General features: G+C 40.8%; 1 protein-coding gene across 4 annotated transcripts in view; it reads left to right on the top strand.

Annotated features, from left to right (window-relative positions):
* The window catches only part of Ctcf (CCCTC-binding factor), a 47076-nt gene extending 23954 nt beyond the window's left edge, over positions 1-23122 (top strand). Inside the window, exons 3-12 of one of the 4 annotated variants that reach the window (XM_060392074.1) lie at positions 2852-3641; positions 3917-4087; positions 6961-7094; positions 11139-11259; positions 12051-12200; positions 15226-15386; positions 16266-16448; positions 17016-17151; positions 20326-20508; positions 21639-23122. In XM_060392074.1, coding sequence (XP_060248057.1) covers positions 2861-3641; positions 3917-4087; positions 6961-7094; positions 11139-11259; positions 12051-12200; positions 15226-15386; positions 16266-16448; positions 17016-17151; positions 20326-20508; positions 21639-21817 — 2199 coding nt within the window. In that variant the 5' untranslated portion in view covers positions 2852-2860 and the 3' untranslated portion in view covers positions 21818-23122. Of the gene's footprint in view, positions 1-2851; positions 3642-3916; positions 4088-6960; positions 7095-11138; positions 11260-12050; positions 12201-15225; positions 15387-16265; positions 16449-17015; positions 17152-20325; positions 20509-21632 lie in introns of all 4 variants that reach the window. The other 3 variants (XM_060392076.1, XM_021632082.2, XM_021632074.2) reach the window with 3 other exon arrangements.
* The last annotated feature ends 1224 nt before the right edge of the window (positions 23123-24346 follow it).

The following is a 24346-nucleotide window of genomic DNA, read 5'->3' as shown; positions in this document are numbered from 1 at the left end:
TACAGAAGTATAAAACATTGTGAGCCAAAACATCTTTTCACTTTGGTTGGGAAGGAAGGACCAGTACTGGAATTGAATTTAGGGCCTCATTAGTTCTAGACAGGTGTCTTGAAAATGAGCTGTATTCTCAGCCTTCTTTTCCCTTTTTACTTTGAGATAGGGTTTAATAACTTTCGAATTCTAATTTATAAAAGCACCGGCTTTCAACATGGTAATATTACCTTTATCTTAGTCTGCCTTATTTTACCCCTGAACCCTTTTCATCCTGAGTTAGGCTGTGGCTATTTCTCTGTTTTATAATGCTTTCTCAGAATTCTGGCACAGACATAGTGCCTGCACAGAGAACTAATGAACGGCATCGCTAATAAAGTAGCAAGAGCTTTGTTTGAGATGGGGCCAAGAACATAAAGTGCTTAAATTTTTAGGGATAACCTTGTATATATACTTGTGGGTTTTGTTAGGTCACAGTATTACTTTAAATTATATATTCTTGGACACATTTTACTTAGTTGGGGTTTTTTTGTTTGCTTTTAGATTTATTTTCTATGTTTGGGTGTTTTCCCTGCATGTATGTATGTGTGTATCAGCTGCACAATTGGTGCCTAAAGAGGTTAGATAAGGGAGCTGGATCCCCTGGAACTGGAGTTACAACCAGTTGCAAGTACCATGTGGGTGCTGAGAACTGAACCCAGGTCCTCTGAAAGAACAATAAGTACTGTTAATCAAGGAGCCATCTCTCCAGCTCCCCATTTTAATCTTTAAGTTATTTATTAAGTTTTATTTATTTAGTGGGGGGTGCACATACACACGCACATGCACATTGGTACCACAGACTGCATATGAAAGCCAGAGGACTGTTTGTAGGAGTTGACTTTTTCCTTCTACCACATGGGACCAGACTTGGATCATTAGGTAGCAAGTATCTTCACTTCTAAGTCATCTCGCTGGCTCATTATTTTACTCGTAGAACTCCCAAGATATAAGAGACAGAAACTGAAGACAGGCATGGTGGCAGAGGCAGTTAGGCCTCCCCATTAGTGTGATTATAGGCACATACTGCCACTTTTCATGTGGGTGCTGGGCCTCAAATTCATGTTCTCATGCTTTCTCAGAAAGTACTTTACCTACCTAACTGAGCCATCTTTCTAGTCCCACATAATAAAACTTCCTAGACAACAGTATTTCCAAGTATTCCTTTTTGTTTTGTTTTTGAGACAGGATTTTTCTGTTGAGCTTTGGCTGTCCTGGACTCACTTTGTGGACCAGGCTGGCCTCGAACTCATAGAGATATGACTGCCTCTGTCTCTAAAGAGTGCTGGGATTACAGGTGTACGCCCAGCTCTTCCAAGTATGATTTCTAAGGGAGAATTTAGTAGAAACAGTAAAGCCTGGGGCTAGGAGGGTAGTTCAGTAAGGCTTTAGAGTTGAGACACGTAGAACCATAAATAAAAGCAAGCAAACACTCATCTAGTACTTTATAAATAGATATAAAATGTACTGTTTGTTTGTTTTTGAGACAGGGTCTCACTATGTAGTCCTAACTGTGGTGGTCTAGCCTTAAACTCATAGTGGTTTGCTTGCCTCTGCCTCTCCAGTGCTGGGATTAAAGCTGTCTACTACCAAGCCCTACTCCCTACAGTGTTTGGTTGTTGCTGTTATTTTTTGAGATAGGATTTTTCTGTGTATTCCTCACTTTGTAGATCAGGCTAGCCCATAGCTTACAGAGATCTGCCTGCCACTACCTCACTGGGATTACAGTCCTCAGCCATTGTGCTTGGATTATTGGTTTTTTGTTTGTTTGTTTTGGTTTTTTGAGACAGGGTTTCTCTGTGTAGCCTTAGCTGTCCTGGACTCAGTGTGTAGACCAGGCTGGCCTTAAACTCACAGCGGTTGGCCTGTCTCTGCCTCTCTGAGTGCTCGGACTACAGGTGTGCTCCACCACACCCAGCGCAATGTATTCTTTTAAACTAATTTTTAATTGGAAGAAAAAATAAATATATTTGTAGTGTTTAACATTTTGAAATACATATATACACTGAGGAATCAGTAAATAAACAACATATGTTACCTCATTTGTGTTTAAAAGAACAAAAGTATGTAGAGTATAACTATTTTCTGTGTGTTCTACAATAGCTATCTTGAACTCTCTTCTTCTGACTGAAATTTTTTATTATTTTACTAATGTACTCCAAATGCGTACATCTTAAACTAGCTTTACTAATGATTTTTATTTTAATATAATTAAATATCCAGAGTTGAATTTTCTAGTGTTAAGTGTCTCTCTGTTGTTTGTGATTGTGTCTCATTATATGGCCCAAGCTACTCTCAGACCTCATACTACAGTACCTAGCTCTGTTGACTCTTTGTGGTAGAAGATTCACCTGATGTCATAACAACATCCTACCCCAGTAATAACAACTAAAATATTCTTAGACATTGCCAACTGTCTCTAGAGGCTAAGTTCCCTCTAGTTGAAAACTTGAGCCTGTTGCTTGTTGCTTCAACTTTTCCATTTTTTTCTTTTGCTAAGTTATTTGCACAGAAGAAACCAAAACTAATATTGGAGTGCCTCTCTTTAGATCAGACTGAATTTCTGTAGTGTGTTTTAATACTCATTGTCACCAGTTTTCTGTTAACTGGAAAGTATTCATTGTCACCAGTTTTCTGTTAACTGGAAAGTGTAAAGTCTTAATTTAAGTTTTTTTGTTTTGATTGGAAAGATACCTAGTATAGGTGGTAGATTTTCTTTTTCTTCCATCAAAGAGATTGAACAACCATTGATGGATGCCTAATTCATTCACTAAGGAAGTCTTATCTTAAATAACACTCTGTGTTCTCTCCCTTACTAAAGGAAGGGGAAATGGAAGGTGAGGCGGTTGAAGCTATTGTGGAAGAGTCTGAAACTTTCATTAAAGGAAAGGAAAGAAAGACTTACCAGAGACGCCGGGAAGGGGGCCAGGAAGAAGATGCTTGCCACCTGCCCCAGAATCAGACAGATGGGGGTGAGGTGGTCCAGGATGTCAACAGCAGTGTACAGATGGTAATGATGGAACAGCTGGATCCTACCCTTCTTCAAATGAAGACTGAAGTAATGGAGGGTACAGTGGCTCCTGAAGCAGAGGCCGCAGTGGACGATACCCAGATCATAACCTTGCAGGTTGTAAATATGGAAGAACAACCCATTAACATAGGAGAGCTTCAACTTGTTCAAGTCCCTGTTCCTGTGACTGTACCTGTGGCTACCACCTCAGTAGAAGAACTTCAGGGGGCTTATGAGAATGAAGTGTCTAAAGAAGGCCTTGCAGAAAGCGAACCGATGATATGTCACACCTTACCTTTGCCTGAAGGGTTTCAGGTGGTGAAAGTGGGGGCCAATGGTGAAGTGGAGACACTAGAACAGGGGGAGCTTCCTCCTCAGGAAGACCCCAGCTGGCAAAAAGACCCAGACTATCAGCCACCAGCCAAAAAAACAAAGAAAACCAAAAAGAGCAAACTGAGATACACAGAGGAGGGCAAAGATGTGGATGTATCTGTCTACGATTTTGAGGAAGAACAGCAGGAAGGTCTTCTGTCTGAGGTTAATGCAGAGAAAGTGGTTGGTAATATGAAGCCTCCAAAGCCAACAAAAATTAAAAAAAAAGGTAAAAAAAGTTTATCTGTAATGGTCTTGTAAAAACTGTGTGGGGATAAAGGATACACAGCCTTTATGCAAGTTGCTTTGTTAAAAAAATTTTTTTAACATCTAGTGGGTATCAGGGCTTTTAAGTCCTCAAGAGAAGTGAGTCTGTTAATTCTGTGAATTAATTTCTATTAAGATTGAATTTGATTATAAAAGGTTAATAGGATATAATTGTGGTTTGGGGTTAATCTAAACACTGAAGCACTGTAACAAGTACGTGTTTTGTTTTGCATATAGGTGTAAAGAAGACATTCCAGTGTGAGCTTTGCAGTTACACGTGTCCACGGCGTTCAAATTTGGATCGTCACATGAAAAGCCACACTGATGAGAGACCACACAAGTGTCATCTCTGTGGCAGAGCATTCAGAACAGTAACTCTCCTGAGGAATCACCTTAACACACACACAGGTGCTGGATATGAATGTGGGGCTACAGCATAACAAAGGTTAAAGCATGGTTTTTAAACTATACAGGCTTACTGCAGTAGCAAGTTGAAGAATATAAACAGTTTATCATTGTGTTGCTTAGGATTTAACAGTGACAAGAAATGAGAGCCAAAGGTCCAAGGTAATCAGTGAGAAAGAACACTAGAAATAGAAGTAAAATCCTACCTATGTTAAAATTGTGGCTTTGTTTGTTTCTTGTTGCTTTATCTCAAAGAAGGTAGGTTATTCACAACTTAAGGATAGAAAAGTATAAATACCATTCTGGATATTTATATATTTGTTCAAATATGAAACATTTTTAATATGGTGTTCAGTATTCTGATACTAACTTCATGTTGTATATGGCCAGATTTTCAGTAAAGTGATTACATACTAGACTTTAATAGACTCCCATGCTGGCAAGTTTTTTGTCAACCTGACTTAAGCTATTAAGTTATCTGAGAAGAGAAAGTGCCTTCATTAAGATTGGCTTATATGCTATTATTCTTACGGCAGGGCTTAGCCCACTGTAGGTGTTGCCACACCTACGCCTGGTGGTCTTAGGGTAAACAAGAAAGAAGGCTGAGTAGACCTGAGGGAGCAATGTAGTAAGCATAGTTCCTGCCTTGACTTCCTTAGCAATGGAGTGTGACCTGAGAGTCGTAAGCTGAAAGAGTCCTTTCTTCCTCAAGTTGATTTTGGTTATAGTGTCTGATAGATGAGAAACACTAAGACAACTCTTTTCTGGAATCTTCATCTTTATAGCCAGAGTACTTGGTTATAAGTTCTCTCACCTAGTTTATCATGGAGAATAGTTTCTTTCCATATTCCATACTTCATTCATAGTAGGTATTCTTCTATCCACCTCATTTTAAATGGTGACTGTTGGTTTTGGTTACACTAGTTAACAGATAAATTAGTCAGTTGTCTTGTTTTACAAGTCAGAAGAAGATTATACAATTAATGGATTGTCTATTGCTTTATAAGTAGTATGCCATACATTAGGATATTCTTAGCCACCTAGTCACTTTATAGCACACACACAAATGCATCTAGTACTTTGAAGATACTGTATTACCTTTTGATAGGATTTGTCAATGTATACGTACATAGACATGAATACTCTGCCTTGTACTGTACGTCAGCTTTGAAAAGTTTGTTCTCAAAAAAAAAGAAAGGAAAAGAAAAGTTCTCTACTGGGTGTGGGTGCCTGTAATTCCAGCACACAGGGAGGCAGAAGCAGGTGGATCTGATCTCTGAGTTTGAGGCCAGCCTAGTCTACAAAGTGAGTCCAGGACAGCCAAGGATACACAGAGAAACCCTGTCTCAAAAAGCAAAATGCCCATTCTGTGGTTATCCAGAACTGAGTTGGTAAAACTTACTCAGCCAGTTAACTAATCATGCAAAAGTCAAATGCAAGATTTGTCACTTCCTGATGAAACATAAGCTTTTCATTTTCTAAATGTGCTTGTATTACATCCTAGAGGGCAATCTTTGGGTTGTTGTACCTAGACAGGGTCTCTTTACATAGCCCTGGCTGCCCTGTAATTGACTGTGTAGACTAGGCCAGCTTTAAACTCAGAGATCCATCTCTGTCTCTCTAGTGTTGGGATTAAAGGTGAGCGTGCACCTCAACGCTCAGATTCTAGGGAATATTTTTGCCTATAAAGTTGAAATGAAAACTGACTTGGTGAATATGAACCTTGAGCAGGCCATAGCTGGTTGTGTAGTACAGCCTGATAGACATCCACGCTCCACAACAGTCTCCACTTTGATAGCTGCTTTCCTTCTCTTGATGTTTGTGGTTTTCTTTCTCTTCTCTCTTTTCTCTCTCTCTTTTTTATTGTTACTTTGTTTTGTTTTTGCTTTTCAAGACAGGGTTTTTCTGTGTAGCTGTCCTGGGCTTGCTTTGTAGACCAGGCTGGCCTCAAACTCACAGAAATAGAGATCTTCCTGCCTCTGTCTCTCCAAGTGCTGGGATTACAGGCAGGTACCAAGGCACCCAGCTTGTTTATTTTTCTATGCCATCAGATTATGTATATTTCATAGAAAGAATTTCTTTACTCCCTCCTATCGCAGTGGTACTAAAGAAGCAAATGTAAGGACTAAACAAGCACTCTTTTCCATTTCTTAGTTACTGTAATTTTTCAGTGACATTTCCCTCTTCATACTGCATCTTTTTAGGAAGATTTTTGTAGAATCAGTTATGGTGTCTTATGCCTATAAACCTAAGTAAGCACTTGGGAAGCTGGACAGTAGGATTAAGAGTTCAGGGCCAGCCTTGGGTATTTATATATCGAGACTCTGTCTTTAAAAGAAAGAATGACAGAAGAAAGAAATTTCTGCAGGTGTCTAGTCTTATTCTTGGTTTTCCTAATTACATTCTTTTGTGGGAGGGTTTGGGAGGGATGTTAGAGGCAGGGTTTCTATATAGCCCTGGCTGTCCTAGAATTCAGTATGAAACCAGGCTGGCCTGAAACTCAGAGACACCCCCCCCCCCCCCCCCCGTCTCCCAAGTGCTAAGACTAAAGGCATGTGCCACTACTTCCCAGCTGTGTAGTTATATTTATTTAGTAAAGATAAAACACACTGGAATTTCTATTAATGTTGAATTCTTAGTAACTAGTATGTTCTCAAAATAGGAATAAGAAGGAATTTTCTATTTGAAGATGTTAGATTCAGATAATTAACAGAAACTAAAGTTTAGCATGTGGTCTCACATCTTCGGGCTTAGTGCTGAAAATTTATTCAGGCCTTCCTGTAGCTTGTTGAGCTACTTACAAAGCAATAGCTTTGAGCCAAACATTGAGCCCTGTCATTTACTGTGCCCTTAATTCCTGTTATCCCATCCTTTAGGTACTCGTCCTCACAAGTGCCCAGACTGCGACATGGCCTTTGTGACCAGTGGAGAATTGGTGCGGCATCGTCGTTATAAACACACCCACGAGAAACCATTTAAGTGTTCCATGTGTGATTATGCCAGTGTAGAAGTGAGTATCTAGTTTTGTTTGTTTGTTTGTTAAACCATGGTGAGGGTTTTTTGTTTTGTTTTGTTTTTAAGAATATCTATTCCAGGCTGGAGAGGTGGCTTAGAGGTTAAAGAGCACTGGCTTTCTTCCAAAGGTCCTGAGTTCAATTCCCAGCAACCACCTTGTAGCTCACAACCATCTATAATGAGATCTGGTGCCCTCTTTTGACATGTAGGAAAACATGCAGTAGAGAATACTATAAAACTATATATATATATATATATATATATATATATATATATATATATATATAAAACCAATTCTGAGGCTGGGCATAGTAGTGCATGCCTTTCATCCCAGCCCTTGGTAGTCAGAGGCAGCTGGATCTAAGTTCAAGGCCAGCCTGGACTACATATGGAGAGACCCTGTCTCAAAAAAAAAAAAAAAAAAAAAAAAATATATATATATATATATATATACATATCAATTCTGTATATTAGTATTAAAAAATTATTCTGTACTTGGAAGAAATAACTGTACCCAAGATATTTTAAAATGGAAGGTTTGGGCTAGAGAGATGGCTCAGAGGTTAAGAGCACTGCTTGCTCTTCCAGATGTCTTGAGTTCAAATCCCAACAACCACATGGTGGTTTATAATCATCTGTAATGAAATCTGTTGCCTCTTTTGGTGTTTAGGTGTACATGCAGACAGAACATTGTATACATAATAAAAATAAATATTTCTTAAAAATGGAAGGTTTGATGTATACCCTTTTAATCCTAGCATTGGACAGGCTGAGAATTGTGAGTTTTGAGATTGCCTTAGATTGGAAAATTCTGAAGCCAGCTGGAATATAGTTAAGATCCTGTCTTAATCACAGTAATGGAAGGTTTGGGGTTGGAGCCATAGATCATTGCCAAGCAGCAGCATTCATGAGGCTCTGGAGTTTGATTCCTGTTACTTAGAGGAAAAAGAAAGGCTATAGAGATGGTTGTTGACTTTATTATTTGAGTCTACCTGTTACCATAACTGGATAAGGATACTACCAAAAAGGGAGGGGGAAGTTACATGGAATTAGTAAGCAGCCAATTCCATCTAATATTATTAAAAAATAAGTGGTTGTTAAGTATATCCAAAACAAGACTAGTTCAACGGTGTATTACTTTATAGATAGTAGGAGGCACAGTAAAGTACAATTCTCATTAGTGTGTAAAGTCCTAACAAGACTAAGGAGAAAATCCCTTTTTCTTAACTCTGAATCATTTAAGTGATCCATCAAGCCTATAACCTCAGCACTCAGGAGGCTGAGGCAGGTGGATTGCTGCAAATTTTGTGCTAGCCTAGGCTATAGAGACCCTGTCTTAAACAAAACGAAAACCTTGATCTTGTTGTATTAAGAATTATAGCTAATGAAGAAAAATAAGTGGTGTTTGTTTTGATGTTTTGGTTTTTTAAGACTGGGTTTCTCTGTGAAGTCAAGCTAGCCTCAAACTCCCCTATATCTACCTCCCTGAGTGCTAAGATTATGCCCGGCTCAGAAAACAACTATTTTATAAACAGGAAGACAAAAATTATTTCTTTTTTAATTATTTGAAATAAGGTCTAACTACTTATGTAGACCTGGAACTCACAGAAATCTGCCCTCCCCTGTCTCCTGAGTAAGGCCTATTCCTCCACACCCAGTTGATTTCTTTTTGTTTGTTTTTCTTCCCTTTTATTCTAATGGGGGGTCTCCTTTTGCTGCTCCATGACTGAAGGTCAAAGGAACTTTTCAGGAATCAATTTTGTTCTTTCACTTTATGGTTCTTGAGGTGAAACTTGGGTCATCAGCAAGTTCATTTTAAGCTTGGAGAATATTCGGTAGTATTAACTAAAGACCTTGGAATAGAAAGAATTCAGTGAGAGAGACCAAATACAAAAGAAGAACACTAAATGGGCCAGGTAGTGGTGGTGGCAGCATGGTGCACACCTTTAATCAACACTTGGGAGGCAGACGCAGGCAGATCTCTTGAGTTGGAGAGCAGCCTGATCTATAACATATGTTCCACGCACGACAGCCAAGGCTACACAGAGAAACCCTATCTCAACCCCTTCCCTGCCCCCCAAAAAAATATATGTATCAAAAATTTTGTGCATGAACCAGTGGTTAAACCCAGTGTCGACCACTAAGCTGTATTTCTAGTCTCTAAAGCGTACAAGTTCTGTCTCTTACCAGTAATGGTTAACACCAAAGGTGCATGAAGATTTCTTGTAGGTTTTGGGTTTTTGTGGTGTTTGTTGGGAGTGGGTGGACTGCGTTGTTTCGTTTTGTTTTGTTTAATTATATGTGTTGAGGGACTGGGTGCACAGGAGTGTTGGGGCCAGAGAAGTTGGATCCCTTGTAGTTACGGTTGCAGGGGGTTGGTTGTGAATTACTGGTGAACCTAGTATGGGTTCTTGGAGGAACAATAGACAGTCTTAACTGCTGAGTCAATTCTCTCTACACATACACACCCATTTTGGATTTTTGTATATTTTGAATATTTGTATAAATGTACTGACATTTTGGCAAAGGGACTCAAGTCTAAGCATAAGTTTGTGCACACAGGCACAGAGGTAATTTTATGTAGTTGCCTGAGGTATAACTATTTACTGAGACCCGTCACATGAAATCAGTATCAAATGTGCTACCTCCTGATATGTCAGTTCTTCACAAGTTTTTAATTTGGGACACTGGATGTGTCTGCAGCTCAGTGATGAGTACCAGGCCCTGTCTTCAGTCCCCAGCACTGTTAAGAAGAGAAGTATTAATGATAGCATTAGACCTGCAAGGCTTTTTGTTTGTTTTTGGTTTTCCTTTCTCTGTGTAGCCTTGGCTGTCCTAGACTTGCTTTATAGACTACGCTGGCCTCGCACTCATAGAGATCTACCTGCTTCTGACTCCCGAGTGCTGGGATTACAGCCATGTGCCGCTGCACCCGGCTCTCCAAGCACTTTCAATTGGGCATAGACAACCTATACTACAAATAGTATAGAAACTTTGAGGTCGTTCCAGTTCTGATAGTGATGAAATGACTTAAATGCAGTAACAGTAAAAACTGTTTTTCCAAAGGGCGTAAATAAATGATTACAAGTTGACCCCAAATTTTTACCAGCAGAATAAATAGGAATGACAAATTTTTGAAAATAGATTGAGGGATGTGTGCTGTTGAATATTGTGAGACTATGTGGTAAATCAGACAAGTGTGGGGTGGGGGTGCTACTGATGAGTGGTAGAACACTCAGAGCCAGTGTGGGAAGCCCTAGGTATGGCAACAAGAGAAGGGGAGAAAAAGATTGAACAGTGCTGCTGAGTTACTAGATCACTGAGTAAATGGGAAATTTTAATGTATAATTGTCATGGGTGTGAGAGGGTTTTCTGTTAAAATCAGAAGACTTTTTCCAAAAATTTCAGACATTAATTATGAATACTCAAAGTACTTCTTAGAGTCATGTTTGAAACTCAGTTTACGATGGGATACTTACCAAGAGACAGAAAGCCTGGCCATGGCAAGGAACAGAAATAGAAGACTCATAGATCTCAGCCTGTGTAGGAAATACAAATGAGAGGAAAGAGGGTGGGGGATTAAAACATGAGTTTGGAGTTGAATTTTGTAGAAAGTTAATATAAGCATATGTAGGCATGAATTATTTGTTAACGTATCGTGAAATTTTTCCAACAGAAATAAAAGAACTGGAGAGATAGCTTAGTAGTAGAGAGTACTTACATAATGCGAGTCCCTGGGCTCACTCTTCAAGACCACCACAGAAAAGGAAGGGAGAAGGGAGTAAAGACCGCAGTACACTGCCGTGCACACTGTCACCAGCTCAGTTAGTGCTGATGACAGGTTTTGCCTGATCTGGGTCCTGCCCATTTACCCCTCTCTCCTTGGATTGTAAGATTGCTGAGAGAGAGCAAAGGCTGCAGTGGAAAGACTTGAACTAACTTTAGTGCCCCAAACTAAGTCTTTATGGCCAAGCCACAGAGTTCATATTACAGTCGATGTTAACAGAATATAAGAGGTTCGATTGCTTTCGTGTTTCAGGTCAGCAAATTAAAACGACACATTCGCTCTCATACTGGAGAACGTCCGTTCCAGTGCAGTTTGTGCAGTTACGCCAGCAGGGACACATACAAGCTGAAAAGACATATGAGAACCCATTCAGGTAGGACTGCTTCCCTCCTGGTCCTAATGAGCTGCTCCTCAGTGAATCCTGTAAACTGCCACACACACCCAGGACTTACCTGGGTGGAAGGAAGACTCTTCTGGCATGTCCTCTGAATTGATGGTTGTGAAAGTACACTCAAGCAGTTTTATTCAATTTGAGTCTTTTTATAACCTGAAAATGATGGTTCTTTTAAAGGTGACATCAAATGAAGTTAAAATCTAGTGTTTATTTATAAAAGCCTGGGTAGAAGCTGGATGTGGCAGTACATCATACTTTTAATCCTGGCAAAGGCAGGTCTCTTGAGTTTGAGACCAGCCTGGTATACGTGGCAATTCCAGACTTAGCCAGGGCTACGTAGTGAGTCCTTGTTTCATAAGTCTGGATAGGTTATCTAACATACTGACTTCTAACTACTATCATTTTGTAAAAAGAAAGTCTTGGGCTAAGTGTGGTAGCACAAGCCTATAATCTTCTCACCCAGGGGCCTGAGGTAAGAGGATCTCTGGTGTCAGATCATCCTAGGCAGCAAGACAAGGCCCTGCTTGAAAAAATAAAAGAGAAAGAATAGTTTATTTCTGTCCTAAAACAGAAGACCATGTAATAATCTGAGCAGAGCAAAGGTATAGGGTTTGTTTGCTAATTTTGAAGATAAGCATGAGCTGAACAGTTAAACCAAGCTTTACCTTAGATTCTATGTAACCTAACGTATATGTCTGTCACTCAGCTACTCACCAACTGAACTATAGTATTTATTCATTTAATTTGTTCATTCTGTATTTCCTTTTAAGGGGAAAAACCTTATGAATGTTATATTTGTCATGCTCGGTTTACCCAAAGTGGTACCATGAAGATGCACATTTTACAGAAGCACACAGAGAATGTGGCCAAATTTCATTGTCCTCACTGTGACACTGTCATAGCCCGAAAAAGTGATTTGGGTAAGTAGATTTACTGGAAGCAAATAAAAAATTCCTTTAAAATAAGAGGATAAAAACCTCACCTTAAACTCAAACTTTCCTATATGTGAATGGCTTATCGCTTAGTAAAAGCCATTGCTTAGCTGCCCCTTCCCTGTCTTTTTCTTTATTGGAGTTAAACAAGATAATATATCCTGAATATAGATTATACATAGGTTAATGGGAACTGTAATGGAAAACAGTGTATCTGTAATAGTAGCTTCCATTTCCTAAATGGGGGAACAACATGTGTTTCAAATTAAGGTCAGTTTCCTTCAGGTTTTTCAAGAGTATTTGTATACAGTAATTGAAGTATTTTATTGGTTTGGTGGTAACTGTTCCTGCACCTAGGTAAGCCAGAGTTACATAGAGGGAGAATTCGTCTGTATGCGTTTTAACATACCACATGCTTATACATAGGGTCATCTAGAGTTCTCTCTCCATCTTTCTTACTAATGAAATACAGAAGCCAGAAATAGTAAGTGCCAGCATATGGGAAGTTGAAGCAGAAGAATCAGAAATTCAAGTCCAGCCTGGGTTACATGAGACTGTCTCAGACAGAGAACAAGAGATGACTTAGTGACATGCCCTGCGGTCCTAGTTTCTCAAAAGTCTGAAGCAGGAGCATCCTTTGTTCCCGGGAGTTTAAGCCTAGCCTTAAAGTGTTGAATGTCAAATCCAGGGCATCACAAGCACTATACCACTCAGCTATACTCTTCGAAATATATTTTTACATTTGCTTACATTTTTGTGGTTTAGATTTTTCTGTTGACATTTGATTTTTACAATATGAACAAAAGAAAGTATATTTTACTCTAGCGTGCAGCACAACTTACAAGTGGCAAAGCTGGGCAGAAGTCCTTGAGCCCTCTCAGGTTTGGTTTTGTTTTGATCTTTAGAAGTTGTTGTATTTTATTGATGGTGCTGGGAATTGAGCCCAGGCCACCTGAGGGTCCTAATGTGAAAAGTAACTGTGTAGGACACCCAATATCCTACTCCAGCCTCTCTGTGAGCCTGAAGATAAGTGTATGTGGTGCCTCTCCCTGCCTTCCGTGCTTGGGGATTGAACCCAGTCCACAGAAATGGCCCTCTGTTTTTTGGTTTCTGGTTTTTCTTAGAGAGAAATGAGTAAAAATTTTCTAGACACTGATTTTAAATACCATATATTTATAATCTTGATGTGGTCTGTCCTACTCCCAAGCAGTCCAGCTAGGTGCTCTTTCAGGGCTCCTCCCATTCCTCCTTAGTAAATGCACTCATTTGTGCACAGATTGTTTGTCTCTGCTCTGGAGGAGGCACAATGCTATAGTAGAGTTGGGCAAGGCTTTTCCTTTCTTTTTAACTACTAATCTTCACCCTCTTTATTTTTAGGATATATAAAGACAGCAGGGTGAAATTTCCTGTTAAAAAACCAATTATAACCTCATTGTATCTACATCCACCTTCACCTTTCCTATCTGCCCTCAGGAGTTGGTGTGGCTTTATCTGTGCCTGTCCTTTCACTCTCGACCCCACTTTCCTGTTTCCTTAAGTATTTTCATTATTATTGTGTTTATCTTTACACTTGTACTCCTTGATCTTTCTCTTCAACTTTGTGTACTCATTTTTCTATCTTCAAAAAAACCAAAAAAAACAAAAAACAAAACCTGTTTTGAATAAGGCTTGATGGTATAGATGAGTCATCTTAGTTGCTCAAGAACCTGAGGCAAGAGGATAACAATTTCAGGGCCCACATGGGCCTATGAAGTGAGACTCCGCCTCAAATGGTCAAGTGCTTACCTGACATGCCCTGAGTTCAGTCTTCAGTACCCCACCACACATCCATACCATTCCACATTGCTGGGCTAGTCCAGGATATCTTGTGTGATAGGTAAGCTGTATCTCACTGAATTATGTCCCTAACCCTAGGTTTAACTCCTTTCCTTTTAGCCAACCCTAAGGAATGATTGTGTCCCTTCTTGTTTTTCCTTCCCTGTCTTTAGTTTCCCTTTCATTTGTAGTATATGCCATCACTCCAGTAAAGAGGCTTGCTAAAACATTCTAGTGGTTTTCCTTGCTTCCCTGACAATAAACCCCTACCCCCACCCCCAACCACAATACACTGCACTCTCCTTAAAGCACTTTATTTCGTTGGCCTGTCTGATTTAAGCACTATTGGATTTCTCTCTTTGGTAGTTGGTAGTTACCCTACCCCCTCCCCTTTTTTTTAACTGTTCTCCCTCCCAGCCCCCAATGGCCTTAAAGCCTAACCCAAGCTGAACATGGTGGTGAAGGCTTTTAATACCAGCACTCAAGAGATAGGTAGGCAGATATCTCTCCGAGTACCAGGCCAGCCTGGTCTACATTGTGAACTCTAGGACAAGTAGGAGTCATAGAGACCCTGTCTCAACAAAGAAACCAGCTTGACTCTGCTAGTCCTTACTCTTGCCCTTTTGTCTTAGTGACCTAATCAGCGCCATGCTCCACTCCCGATCTAGTACCAGACTATCTCTTCCTGTTCCCATCCTTATTTTAATGTCATTGTTTCAGATTTGGTGTCTGGAAAACTGTAGGTCTAGAATGACTTGCACTTCCCTGCCAGAGCATACACACAGCTTAGTCTTAACCCCTTTTTGCTATTTCTCATCTCAGTAAGTGGCCTTGCCATTGGCTGTCATCTCCAAGACCCACTTTACTTGTCTTCACCTTATCTCACAGTTAACTTGTCGATCTCACTTCCTGGATTTCTCTTCACTTCACTTTGCTTCTATGTCCATGCAGTCCTCCTTCTTTGTTCAGGTTTCCACCTTTCATGTACTGGTCTCTCCACCTGTTGTTATTGGTGAGATGGAGAGGGACGAGTGGTGACACAACACTAGGGACTGAGCTCAGGGTCTCACACCTACTACAGTGCTTTACTTCTGATCTCATGTTCTTAGGCCGTGGAGTAAGATTTTCTTAAGTAAATAAAATATATTATTAACTTTTGGTTTTCCAAGTTCAACCTGGCTTTATGTTTTGTTTGCAGGTGTCCACTTGAGAAAGCAGCATTCCTATATTGAGCAGGGCAAAAAATGTCGCTACTGTGATGCTGTGTTTCATGAGCGATATGCTCTTATCCAGCATCAGAAATCACACAAAAATGAGAAGCGCTTCAAATGTGATCAGTGTGATTACGCTTGTAGACAGGTAGGTGCTATCTTAGTTAGAAAGCCATTGGTACTTGGTCCATGTCAGGTATTTTTGTTTGTTTGTTTTGTAGGTTGGTTTTATAGTTTTGTTTGTTTGAGGCAGGGTTTCTCTGTGTCTGGGGCCCCTCTTTAGACCAGAGTCTACTTGAACTTACAGAGATCCACCTACCAAGAGCTGGGATTAAAAGTATGCACTACCACATCTGGCCCAGTAGCTACTTCTCAGAAGAGTATTTTCAGAGGAGTACAAGGAATAGTACTAGTACTAAAGTCAAAGATGCTACTCTTTGTCAGTTAATTGGATCTGGGTCTCCATTTAATACATTTTTTGTCACAGTATATCTTAAGTTATAGCATCAGTTTCTTTCTTGAAGAGATGTGGGGTGTGGCTCAGTTGCAGAGCACTTACCTGGTAATATCCCCAATTTGAGTCCAGCCTGGGCTATGTGAGACCATGCCTGTTACAATAAACAAACCAAGAACTCTTATGGGTGTTAAGTCCAAGAAGGAAAATAAATCTAGCCCTGGAATGAATCTTAAATGGGTGCGTGCGGTGGTGCACACCTGTAATCCCATCAGTCTGGGAGGCAGAAGCAGGCGGATGGCTGTGAATTCAAGACCAGCCTGATCTACAAAGTGTGTGTCTAGGACAGCCAAGGCTACACAGAGAAACCCTGTCTTGAAACAGCTGGCAGGGGTGAGTGGATCTATGTTGGGGTTTTAGGGAGGCACTTTTGTCTCCCTGTGAATATACTGTTACCATCATGCCAGACTGTGTTAACTCTTGAAGATGAACGATCCGGGTATGCATGTTTAGCAGCTAGGATAGCAGCCCTTTGACCCTCTGAGGCCTTTCTGACAATTAGTTCTGTTTCAGGAGAGGCACATGATCATGCACAAGCGCACTCACACTGGGGAGAAGCCTTATGCCTGCAGCCACTGCGACAAGACCTTCCGCCAGAAACAGCTCCTTGACATGCATTTCAAGCGCTATCACGACCCCAACTTTGTCCCTGCTGCCTTTGTCTGTTCTAAGTGTGGGAAAACGTTCACACGCCGGGTAAGGGTCACTTGCCCATTATGGTTCTTAACATCTCGTGCTTGATCTGCTGCTGAGGAATGCAGTTTTTGCTACTGAATTGGTAAATGTAGGGATGCCTTGGCGTTCCTATCGCAAACTCTTCTGTCCATGGGGAAGCCTACTATTGATAGGGACTGCAGGACTTTTGAGTAGCCTGACAGATTGAAATCTGCATTTCATTCTATCCCTATCTTGAGTTTGTCCTGGTTCTCTCTGTTGGTTAGCCAAGTCAGCACTGGCCACCTCTTCTGAAACTCCCTGATTCCTATAATTATAGGCTCTATACCCCCACCCTCTTCCTCCAAAGGGTCCAGCTTATCTTCCAATAGGTGCATCTCTCCCTCTTTCTCTTTCAGTCTCTTCCCCCAACTCTGGCTATCGGTCTTTCCCAAAATGGGTAGGAGGGACATGTTTAGTACACTTAGCAGAATTGGGGACTTTAAGGATTCCTTGAAGTTTGTTTTTATTCAGTTATAATAAAGAGAACTTTCAGTCTGAACTTAGCTTTTTTTAGTAGTGTGAAACAAGGTTTGTTCCTTTTGTCAGAATACAATGGCAAGACATGCTGATAATTGTGCTGGTCCAGATGGTGTAGAAGGGGAGAATGGAGGAGAGACAAAGAAGAGCAAACGAGGAAGAAAAAGAAAAATGCGTTCTAAAAAAGAAGACTCCTCTGATAGTGGTAAGTGGGGCCATTTTTTGATCTGGTTAGAAGTGACACATTTGGAGGGCCCGGTTTCCAGTTCATCTGTATAAGATAATAGAGGCAAAAAAAAAAAAAAAGATACTAGAGGCAAAAGATGATCACTTTTTTTAATGCTTATAATCTTTCTAAATCCAGTTACAGTTCTGGAGGTGGAAACAGGAGGATAAGAGCAGAGATTCAATGCCAGTCTCACAAGGCTAGCCCTGGCATCAAGAAATAGGAGATGGCCCCAGAAGTTAGAAGTGATGACAATAACCATGAGTTTGGGTAGCTCTGTAGTTGTTTGCTGCAGAACTTTCTGCTGTTAGAGTCTCTGTCTGGTGTCCGTGTCCCCCCCCCCCCCCCCGTACTATTTTGTTCATGTATGTTCGCATTCTGCTTCTGAAGAAATCATTGACAGCTCCTAATAGATTGCTACAGTTCTTCCATTTGTCTTTCATTACTGGTTTTATTCAGGGTTCTTAAAGGTAGTGTCTCTTTTTTCCCCCAGAACACTGGAGTCAGTCTGAACTCCACCCTACTGTTAGCAAAGGCCATATAGTCTTATTTACCCCATTAGTTCTGATAGCCTTAGGCAGAGATTGACCAGCAAATTCTGTTACTTTCAAGAGTTTTTCCAAAATTTCTCAAAAGCCAAAAGCCTTAAAGCCTTTTTGGCTTTGTTAACCTTTCTGTGCACTTCCCCCTATTTCTGACTCAATTTGTTTAATTTTCTAGGCATAGAGGCTTGAATGATCACTCAGTGTCTTAGTTGCTCAGAACATGAGGCATTTTATCTTGACAATGAGGCATTTATCCACAGGTTTCTAATTTTCTAAGTTTCTTTCCAGAGAAAGTGAGTATATGTTAATAACCTGTTATAACCTGTTAATAACCTGTGCAGCTTGGAGAAAAACAGGCAGTGTACCCTTTGTGCCACAGTACTGAACCTAGGGATAGTACTCTTTGGCTGCCTGCAACCTCAGACTCGTGTAAGAGGCCTTTTTGAGCCCCACTTCCAGCAGTTTGAGCTTCTCACCTTTCCTGTAAATAAGGATAATGCTGTGTGTACATGTAGGCCAGAGATCACATCCCAGGGATATTCCTGTCTCTGTTCCCAAGTACTAGGATAATTTGGCACAAACTACCACTCCAGACTTTTTATTATAGTATTTAATCTTTTAATATTGTGTATATGTGGGGAATCGGGTATGTGACATGAATTCAGATGCCAGTGGAGGCCAGAACCATTAAATTGGAGTTGGAGTTGATTTTGAGACACCTAATGTGGGTTCTGCTAGGAGCTGAATTCTGCAAGAGCAGGATGTAGCCTTAACCACGCCATCCTTCTTCTAGACCCCAGGCCTTTTTTTTTTTTAATTGTGGGTGGTGATGATGAATCTCTCAGTTCCTCATGCTTTCATGCCAAGTAGTTTACCAGCTGAGCTATCTCCCCAGCTCTGGAATGATGAAAGCCTAATAACAGGGCCTTTTTATATTGTAATGAACACTATAAAGGCTATATGTATATAGACTATATAGCCCAGGGTGGCTTCAAACTCCCAGCACTTTTTCCTCAGCCTTTTATGTACTGAGTTGCCTACATCCACTACCATATGCAACTGTCTCTTTTCCTTAATCCTCAGAGCACTGTTGAATGGATTCGGGTCTTATAGATATTACCCGACAAAATGGGGGTAGGTGTATGTCAAGTCAGTACACCAAATAAGAGATGTGAGATTTGTTCAAAGCCTTATCTGATTCCTGTCCATATTCTCTTTAGTAATTCACTCCCTTTACATTTAATAGTTTTAAAGGTGGGGGTGTAGCTCAGTAGTACTTGCTGAACATGCACAAAGCCCTGAGTTCAATCCCAAGCACTGCATAAAGTAGGTGTCATGGCTCCCACTTATAATTTTAGAAAATAGAGGCAAAAAGAGAGAGAGAGAGAAAACAGTCCCAGAAGAACTCTTGCTACTTAGACTAGCAAACAGGACCTTGTATCACACCAGCAATTTTTCTATTTTCTTCTCATATCGGTGGGTCCACTTTTCCACATACCTACTTCTGTCTAGTCTAATATTAGCATCTCCATCTCCAGTGCTTCAATTAAAGCTCAGGCTCCTGCTTTACCCTTTTGTCCTTGTATAATAAGAAGAATGTTTGTTTTTATTTACTCTAGGGCTGTTTTGTAGTTTGTTACATAAGTGATAAAAGATGAAGCTGTTTTTATGGTTTGAGAGTTACGGTTTGGGGACTGGAGAGATGGCTCAGAGGTTAAGATCACTGGCTGCTCTTCCAGAGGGCCTAAGTTTGATTCCCAGCAAATTCTCTATTATTTTGGCAACAGCCATCTGTTATGAGAGCTGGTGGCCCTGTTCTGGCGTGTAGGCATACATATGAACCTAAAACTGTATGCATAACAACAACAAAAAGGTTAGGGTTGTTTTGTTTTTTTGGCTATTTTTGTCCCCCTTTGGGTTTTTTTTTTTTTTTTTTTTTTTTTTTTTGGTTTGTTTTTTGAAACAGGGATTTTCTGTGTAGCCCTGGCTATCCTGGAACTCACTCTGTAGACCAGGCTGGCCTTAAACTCAGAACTCAGAGATGTGGCTGCCTCTGCTTCTCAAGTGCTGGGGTTAAAATTGTGTGCCACCACTACTTGGCATAAACTCAATATTCTTTTGTTGTTGTTTTGTTTTTTGAGACAGGGTTTCTCTGTGTAGCCCTGACTGTCCTGGACTCTCTTAGTAGACCAGGCTGGCCTCGAACTCACAGACTTCTGCCTGTCTCTGCCTCCCTTAGCGCTGGGATTAAAGGTGTGCATCACCACACCTGGCATAAATTTAGTAATCTTATACTAAAGCTGAAAGGGAAAAGTAATAGCAGCTCACATAAAGTGTAGAAGTAGTATTTTTCTTTTCTTTCTTTTTTTTTTTTTTTAATACAGGATCTTTTCCCTAGCTCTGGCTGTCATGTAACTCAGTGTGTAGAGACCACATTGGCCTTCAACACATAGATTTCTCTGCCTCACAACTGCTGGGATTAAAGGCATGTGCTGCCATGCCCAGCCAAGGATTCTGAGGAACGATGTTTTCAGAACATTTAATTGTCTGCTTTCTTTTTCTTTTCACCACTCTGCTTGATCTACCACCTGTGCTTTGATTTCTTGAGAAGAAAATGCTGAGCCGGATCTGGATGACAATGATGAGGAGGAGGAGCCTGCTGTAGAGATTGAACCTGAGCCAGAGCCTCAGCCTCAGCCTCAGCCTCAGCCTGTGGCCCCAGCCCCACCGCCTGCCAAGAAAAGGAGAGGACGACCTCCTGGAAGAACCAACCAGCCCAAACAGAACCAGCGTAAGTTGCCTGCCTTGGCTCAGTAGGCATCTTCTCCCTTGTGCAAGGAAGACAGTGGGTCTGTGTTCTTGTGAAGATGGGAACTAAGCCATGAAAACAAGTTAAAGTCACATTGGCAAACAGACTCTCAGGAAGCTTTTTTATTTATTTTTTTAGGAAGTTTTTCCTAAGAAACATGTGAGGCAGTCTTTAAATGCCTAATACATTCCAGGAGAAAAGGTCTAGAGTAGAAGGGTGCTGATGTCTTCTTAGAATATGGGTGTACTGTTACTGAGGGAGGTTTGTAAAACAATGAAGGTCACAGTCCCATGGCTATAAATAGAAAAGAGTCAGGTTTTCAAGGAATGAAGGAGTAAACTAATGAATAGCTGAAGGTGTCCCACTAGAGAAAGTCAGGCCCATAAAGCTGTGTGTGCTATTACCAGCTATAATCCCAACACTTGGGAGGACATAGCCAGGGCTACATGAGGAGGAGAGGAAGAGGAAGAGAAAAAAATTTCAGGTGAAAAGATTGGCCCAGAGGTGTTTGTTTTTTTTCTAGCACAGTGCACAGATGGTAGCAGGTACCTGCTCTGTACTCACGTATGTCTCTACATTTCCTCAGAATAGCCTTTTTCTTCTCTTTAAATTCGGGGTTTAATCTATTAAGTGTGCTCCCTGAGCCCTATATTTAAATGTCCATCACGTAGCAGAAGGTGAACTTTAGCTTTAGAACCCAGCCAGTCATTTCACCTAAATACATGTATTACAGAATCAGAGGTGTCAGCTGTGTCATACATTCTGAAGTATGTGCTATGTGGGGCTGGATTTTTTTTTTCTCAGCCGAGCATTACTATAATTCCTAAATTCATAACATAAAGGAAAACTAAAAATTTTTACGGTGCAATTTGGAGGCCTATGAAGATGAATGTCAGCATTTAGTATCTTGACAGTTTCTAGCCTTTGGAGTTTCAAAAAGTGACCACTTAACATTTTGGGAGGGGGGTTGTTTTCTGTTGCATTCTGTGTCACTGCTAAGGCTTCCTGTGTTACTGTATCCCACTCTTTGTCAGCTTCTGAAAGGATCTCTATACTCTCTGGGGGCTTTAATGTACCATTTGTTTTGTCCTGCTCTTCTTTGCCAGCAACAGCTATCATTCAGGTTGAAGACCAGAATACAGGTGCAATTGAGAACATTATAGTTGAAGTCAAAAAAGAGCCAGATGCTGAGCCTGTGGAAGGAGAAGAGGAGGAGGCTCAGGCAGCCACCACAGATGCCCCCAATGGAGACCTCACGCCTGAGATGATCCTCAGCATGATGGACCGGTGATGATGGGGCCTAGCTCGTCACCAGGACTATTGGGGCTGTGTTTAAACGGCCCGAATCTTAATTTTTCTCTTTTTTTTTTCTTTTGGCTTTGGGAACGGCATAATTTTACACCATTTTACCAAACATACTGAGAACGAAAACTTCAAAGATGATGTTAGAAAAATGTGATTTACCTAGAACTTGTTTGATGTTAGCAAATCATGGAATGTTGTAAGTCTCTGAGGGTTTACTGTGAAGTGCTGAGGACAGTGTTGATGCCTAACTAGTTTTCCGAGATGGAAACAGAGACATTGAGCCCTCTCTCTTGATTTAGTAAACCACTCCGGAATGGCCACGGGTTTCCCAGAGTTCTATGGTCTTCCCAAGAGAGTTTTTAATTGTAAATGCATACTTGGGAAAGACTTAGACTTTTAACCTGGATTTTGCTTTTGCTTTTCCCTGACTCCCTTTGCTCGGAGTCAGCTGCACACCAGTAGGATGGCATGCTACGATCAGTTTCTGTCCTGAAAGCTTTGCCTCTTTCTTGGCAAAGTTTCTGGTATGGTCAAGCTTGTAAATAACCTTTTTTACATTTTAATCTTTTCCATTAATTAAGAGGTTGAAAAGAAGTGCAGTGTAAGAAAACCCAGCATTTTAATTATTTGCAAATTAAGGTACCACGGACTCCGTGGTGTGTAAATGTTGAATCAGATCACAATCATGTAGCAGAATGGCACTGGCCTTCTGCCTGCTAGTTATGGACACCCATGTGGAAAGTCATGATTTCCAGCTCATGGAGCCAGCATTTGAACCTTAAACAAATAACTTTCATTTATGATTTCCCATCAACATTTTCTTTGCTCTGTTTGTAGCTGAATGTTACATTTTTTAAATCTTTGTTAAAGCCAGAAGAGTTGATTATGAATGGGTCACAGCAGCCCTGGCAAGCTGGACCTAAAAATTTCACTAGGTCAGTAATTTAAACTTCAGATCTGGAAAGAAAAAATTATTAATAATAATGTGAAGCAACCCAACTTCAAAAGTGATTCTTGCACATGAATTGCCACATGTTGATATGTGTTTTTAAAGAGGCTCAGTCAGACTGATTTCAAACACTTTTTTTCTTCGGTGTATTGCTTTTAAGAGCCATCAGTTAGCTATCAGACTCTAGGTTGATGCATTTTTGTACTTAGCTGTACTGTGTGATATTTTTCATTATTTTAGGACGCCAACATGAGACCTGTAATAAAATATGTAATGGGGTTGAAAGCTGGGGAGGAGGATCTACTGCTGTACAGCTAATAAATCATAACGGATTAACAGGCACTCTGAAGACTGTCTTTTGTGATTTCTGTTTGCTGAGGTTCCCTACAGGCCTGTACATACCTTTTTCTCTGTGACAGGAGCTAGATGGTCCTGGCAGGTGACAGGATATGGAATGCAACATGCTTCAAGTTGTAGTACTCTGCAGGTGTGTAGGAGTAGAGAAGAGCATGGCTACACAACCTCCTGCTTCCATGTATACCTAAGGAATGTCTGCGCCTGTACAGCAAATGTTGCCAGAGATGTTGATGGGAAGCCGTGTCCTTAAGATCTGCTTAAAGAAGGTGTAGGGTCAGTCTTTGTTCTTAGCCAGGCACAGGGGAGCAGAGGGTTCAACCTTTGAGAGACAAAGAACATTGGAAAGGTAAGATAAGCTGAGGGCAAATTCAGGCAGTAATTCCTACTCCTTAGCTCCACTGTGTGTGTGTGTGTGGTTTAATAGAGTCCCTTTTACAGAATAGTCACCTGTATTGTCAGTGTAGTTGTTTTTTTCTGTATATATGTCACATGTGTGTTTGTGTACATGCATATGTGTGAAAATTACTTGAAAATTTAAGAGTACATCTGTCTTTGCTGGCTTTCTGGGAAGGGTCAGGTAGGAAGTAAGGGTTTTGATTGAGCAGAAGACAAAGTGATGCTCTTCACGTGAGTCCATTAAACCCTCAACATGAGAAGTTGAGAAAACTTAGGCAAGTTCTTGAGCCTCCAGTGATCTGTAATCTGTAGTGTGTTCTTTCTCTCCTTGGCCACCGTCAGTCCTATCCACTGCTTCCCTGTTCAGCATGCATTTGAGTGAACCCTCTTTGGTTTTAGTCAGATTCTCCCCTAGTAAAACCCACCTGTGGTGAGTGAGCCTTGGTGAGGCCTCAAGGGCACTCATCCAGTGTTCCTCCACAGACATTTTATTTGTTGTCTTAAGAGTTTTGACTTCACCTGTAAAAGCTGCCTACGAGTTCTTAGTCTCTAACCACTTGGGTTTATTTTGTCACTACTGCACTGGCCACTAACAACTGTGGTTACCTCGTACAGAGCCTGTTTTTCCCAGTGGTCCCTACCTGCCCCACGCACCTAGGGCATAGCACTAACCCTTTCAGTGTTATGTCTGGCCATGCCATAGTCCTTTGACAGTCACTTCCTCACATTTTAATGAGAAGAATCCCAGTGGGGTAGGTTTTCTCTGTTTTTGAAGTCGCAGAAGTTGCCATGGTAGACTTGGCAAGTAGAAGT

The sequence above is a fragment of the Meriones unguiculatus genome, chromosome 10 (genome assembly GCF_030254825.1).
Source record: "Meriones unguiculatus strain TT.TT164.6M chromosome 10, Bangor_MerUng_6.1, whole genome shotgun sequence".
NCBI classification, from domain to species: domain Eukaryota; kingdom Metazoa; phylum Chordata; class Mammalia; order Rodentia; family Muridae; genus Meriones; species Meriones unguiculatus.
Note: the sequence above shows the minus strand (reverse complement) of the source record. Positions and strands in the feature narration are given on the sequence as shown.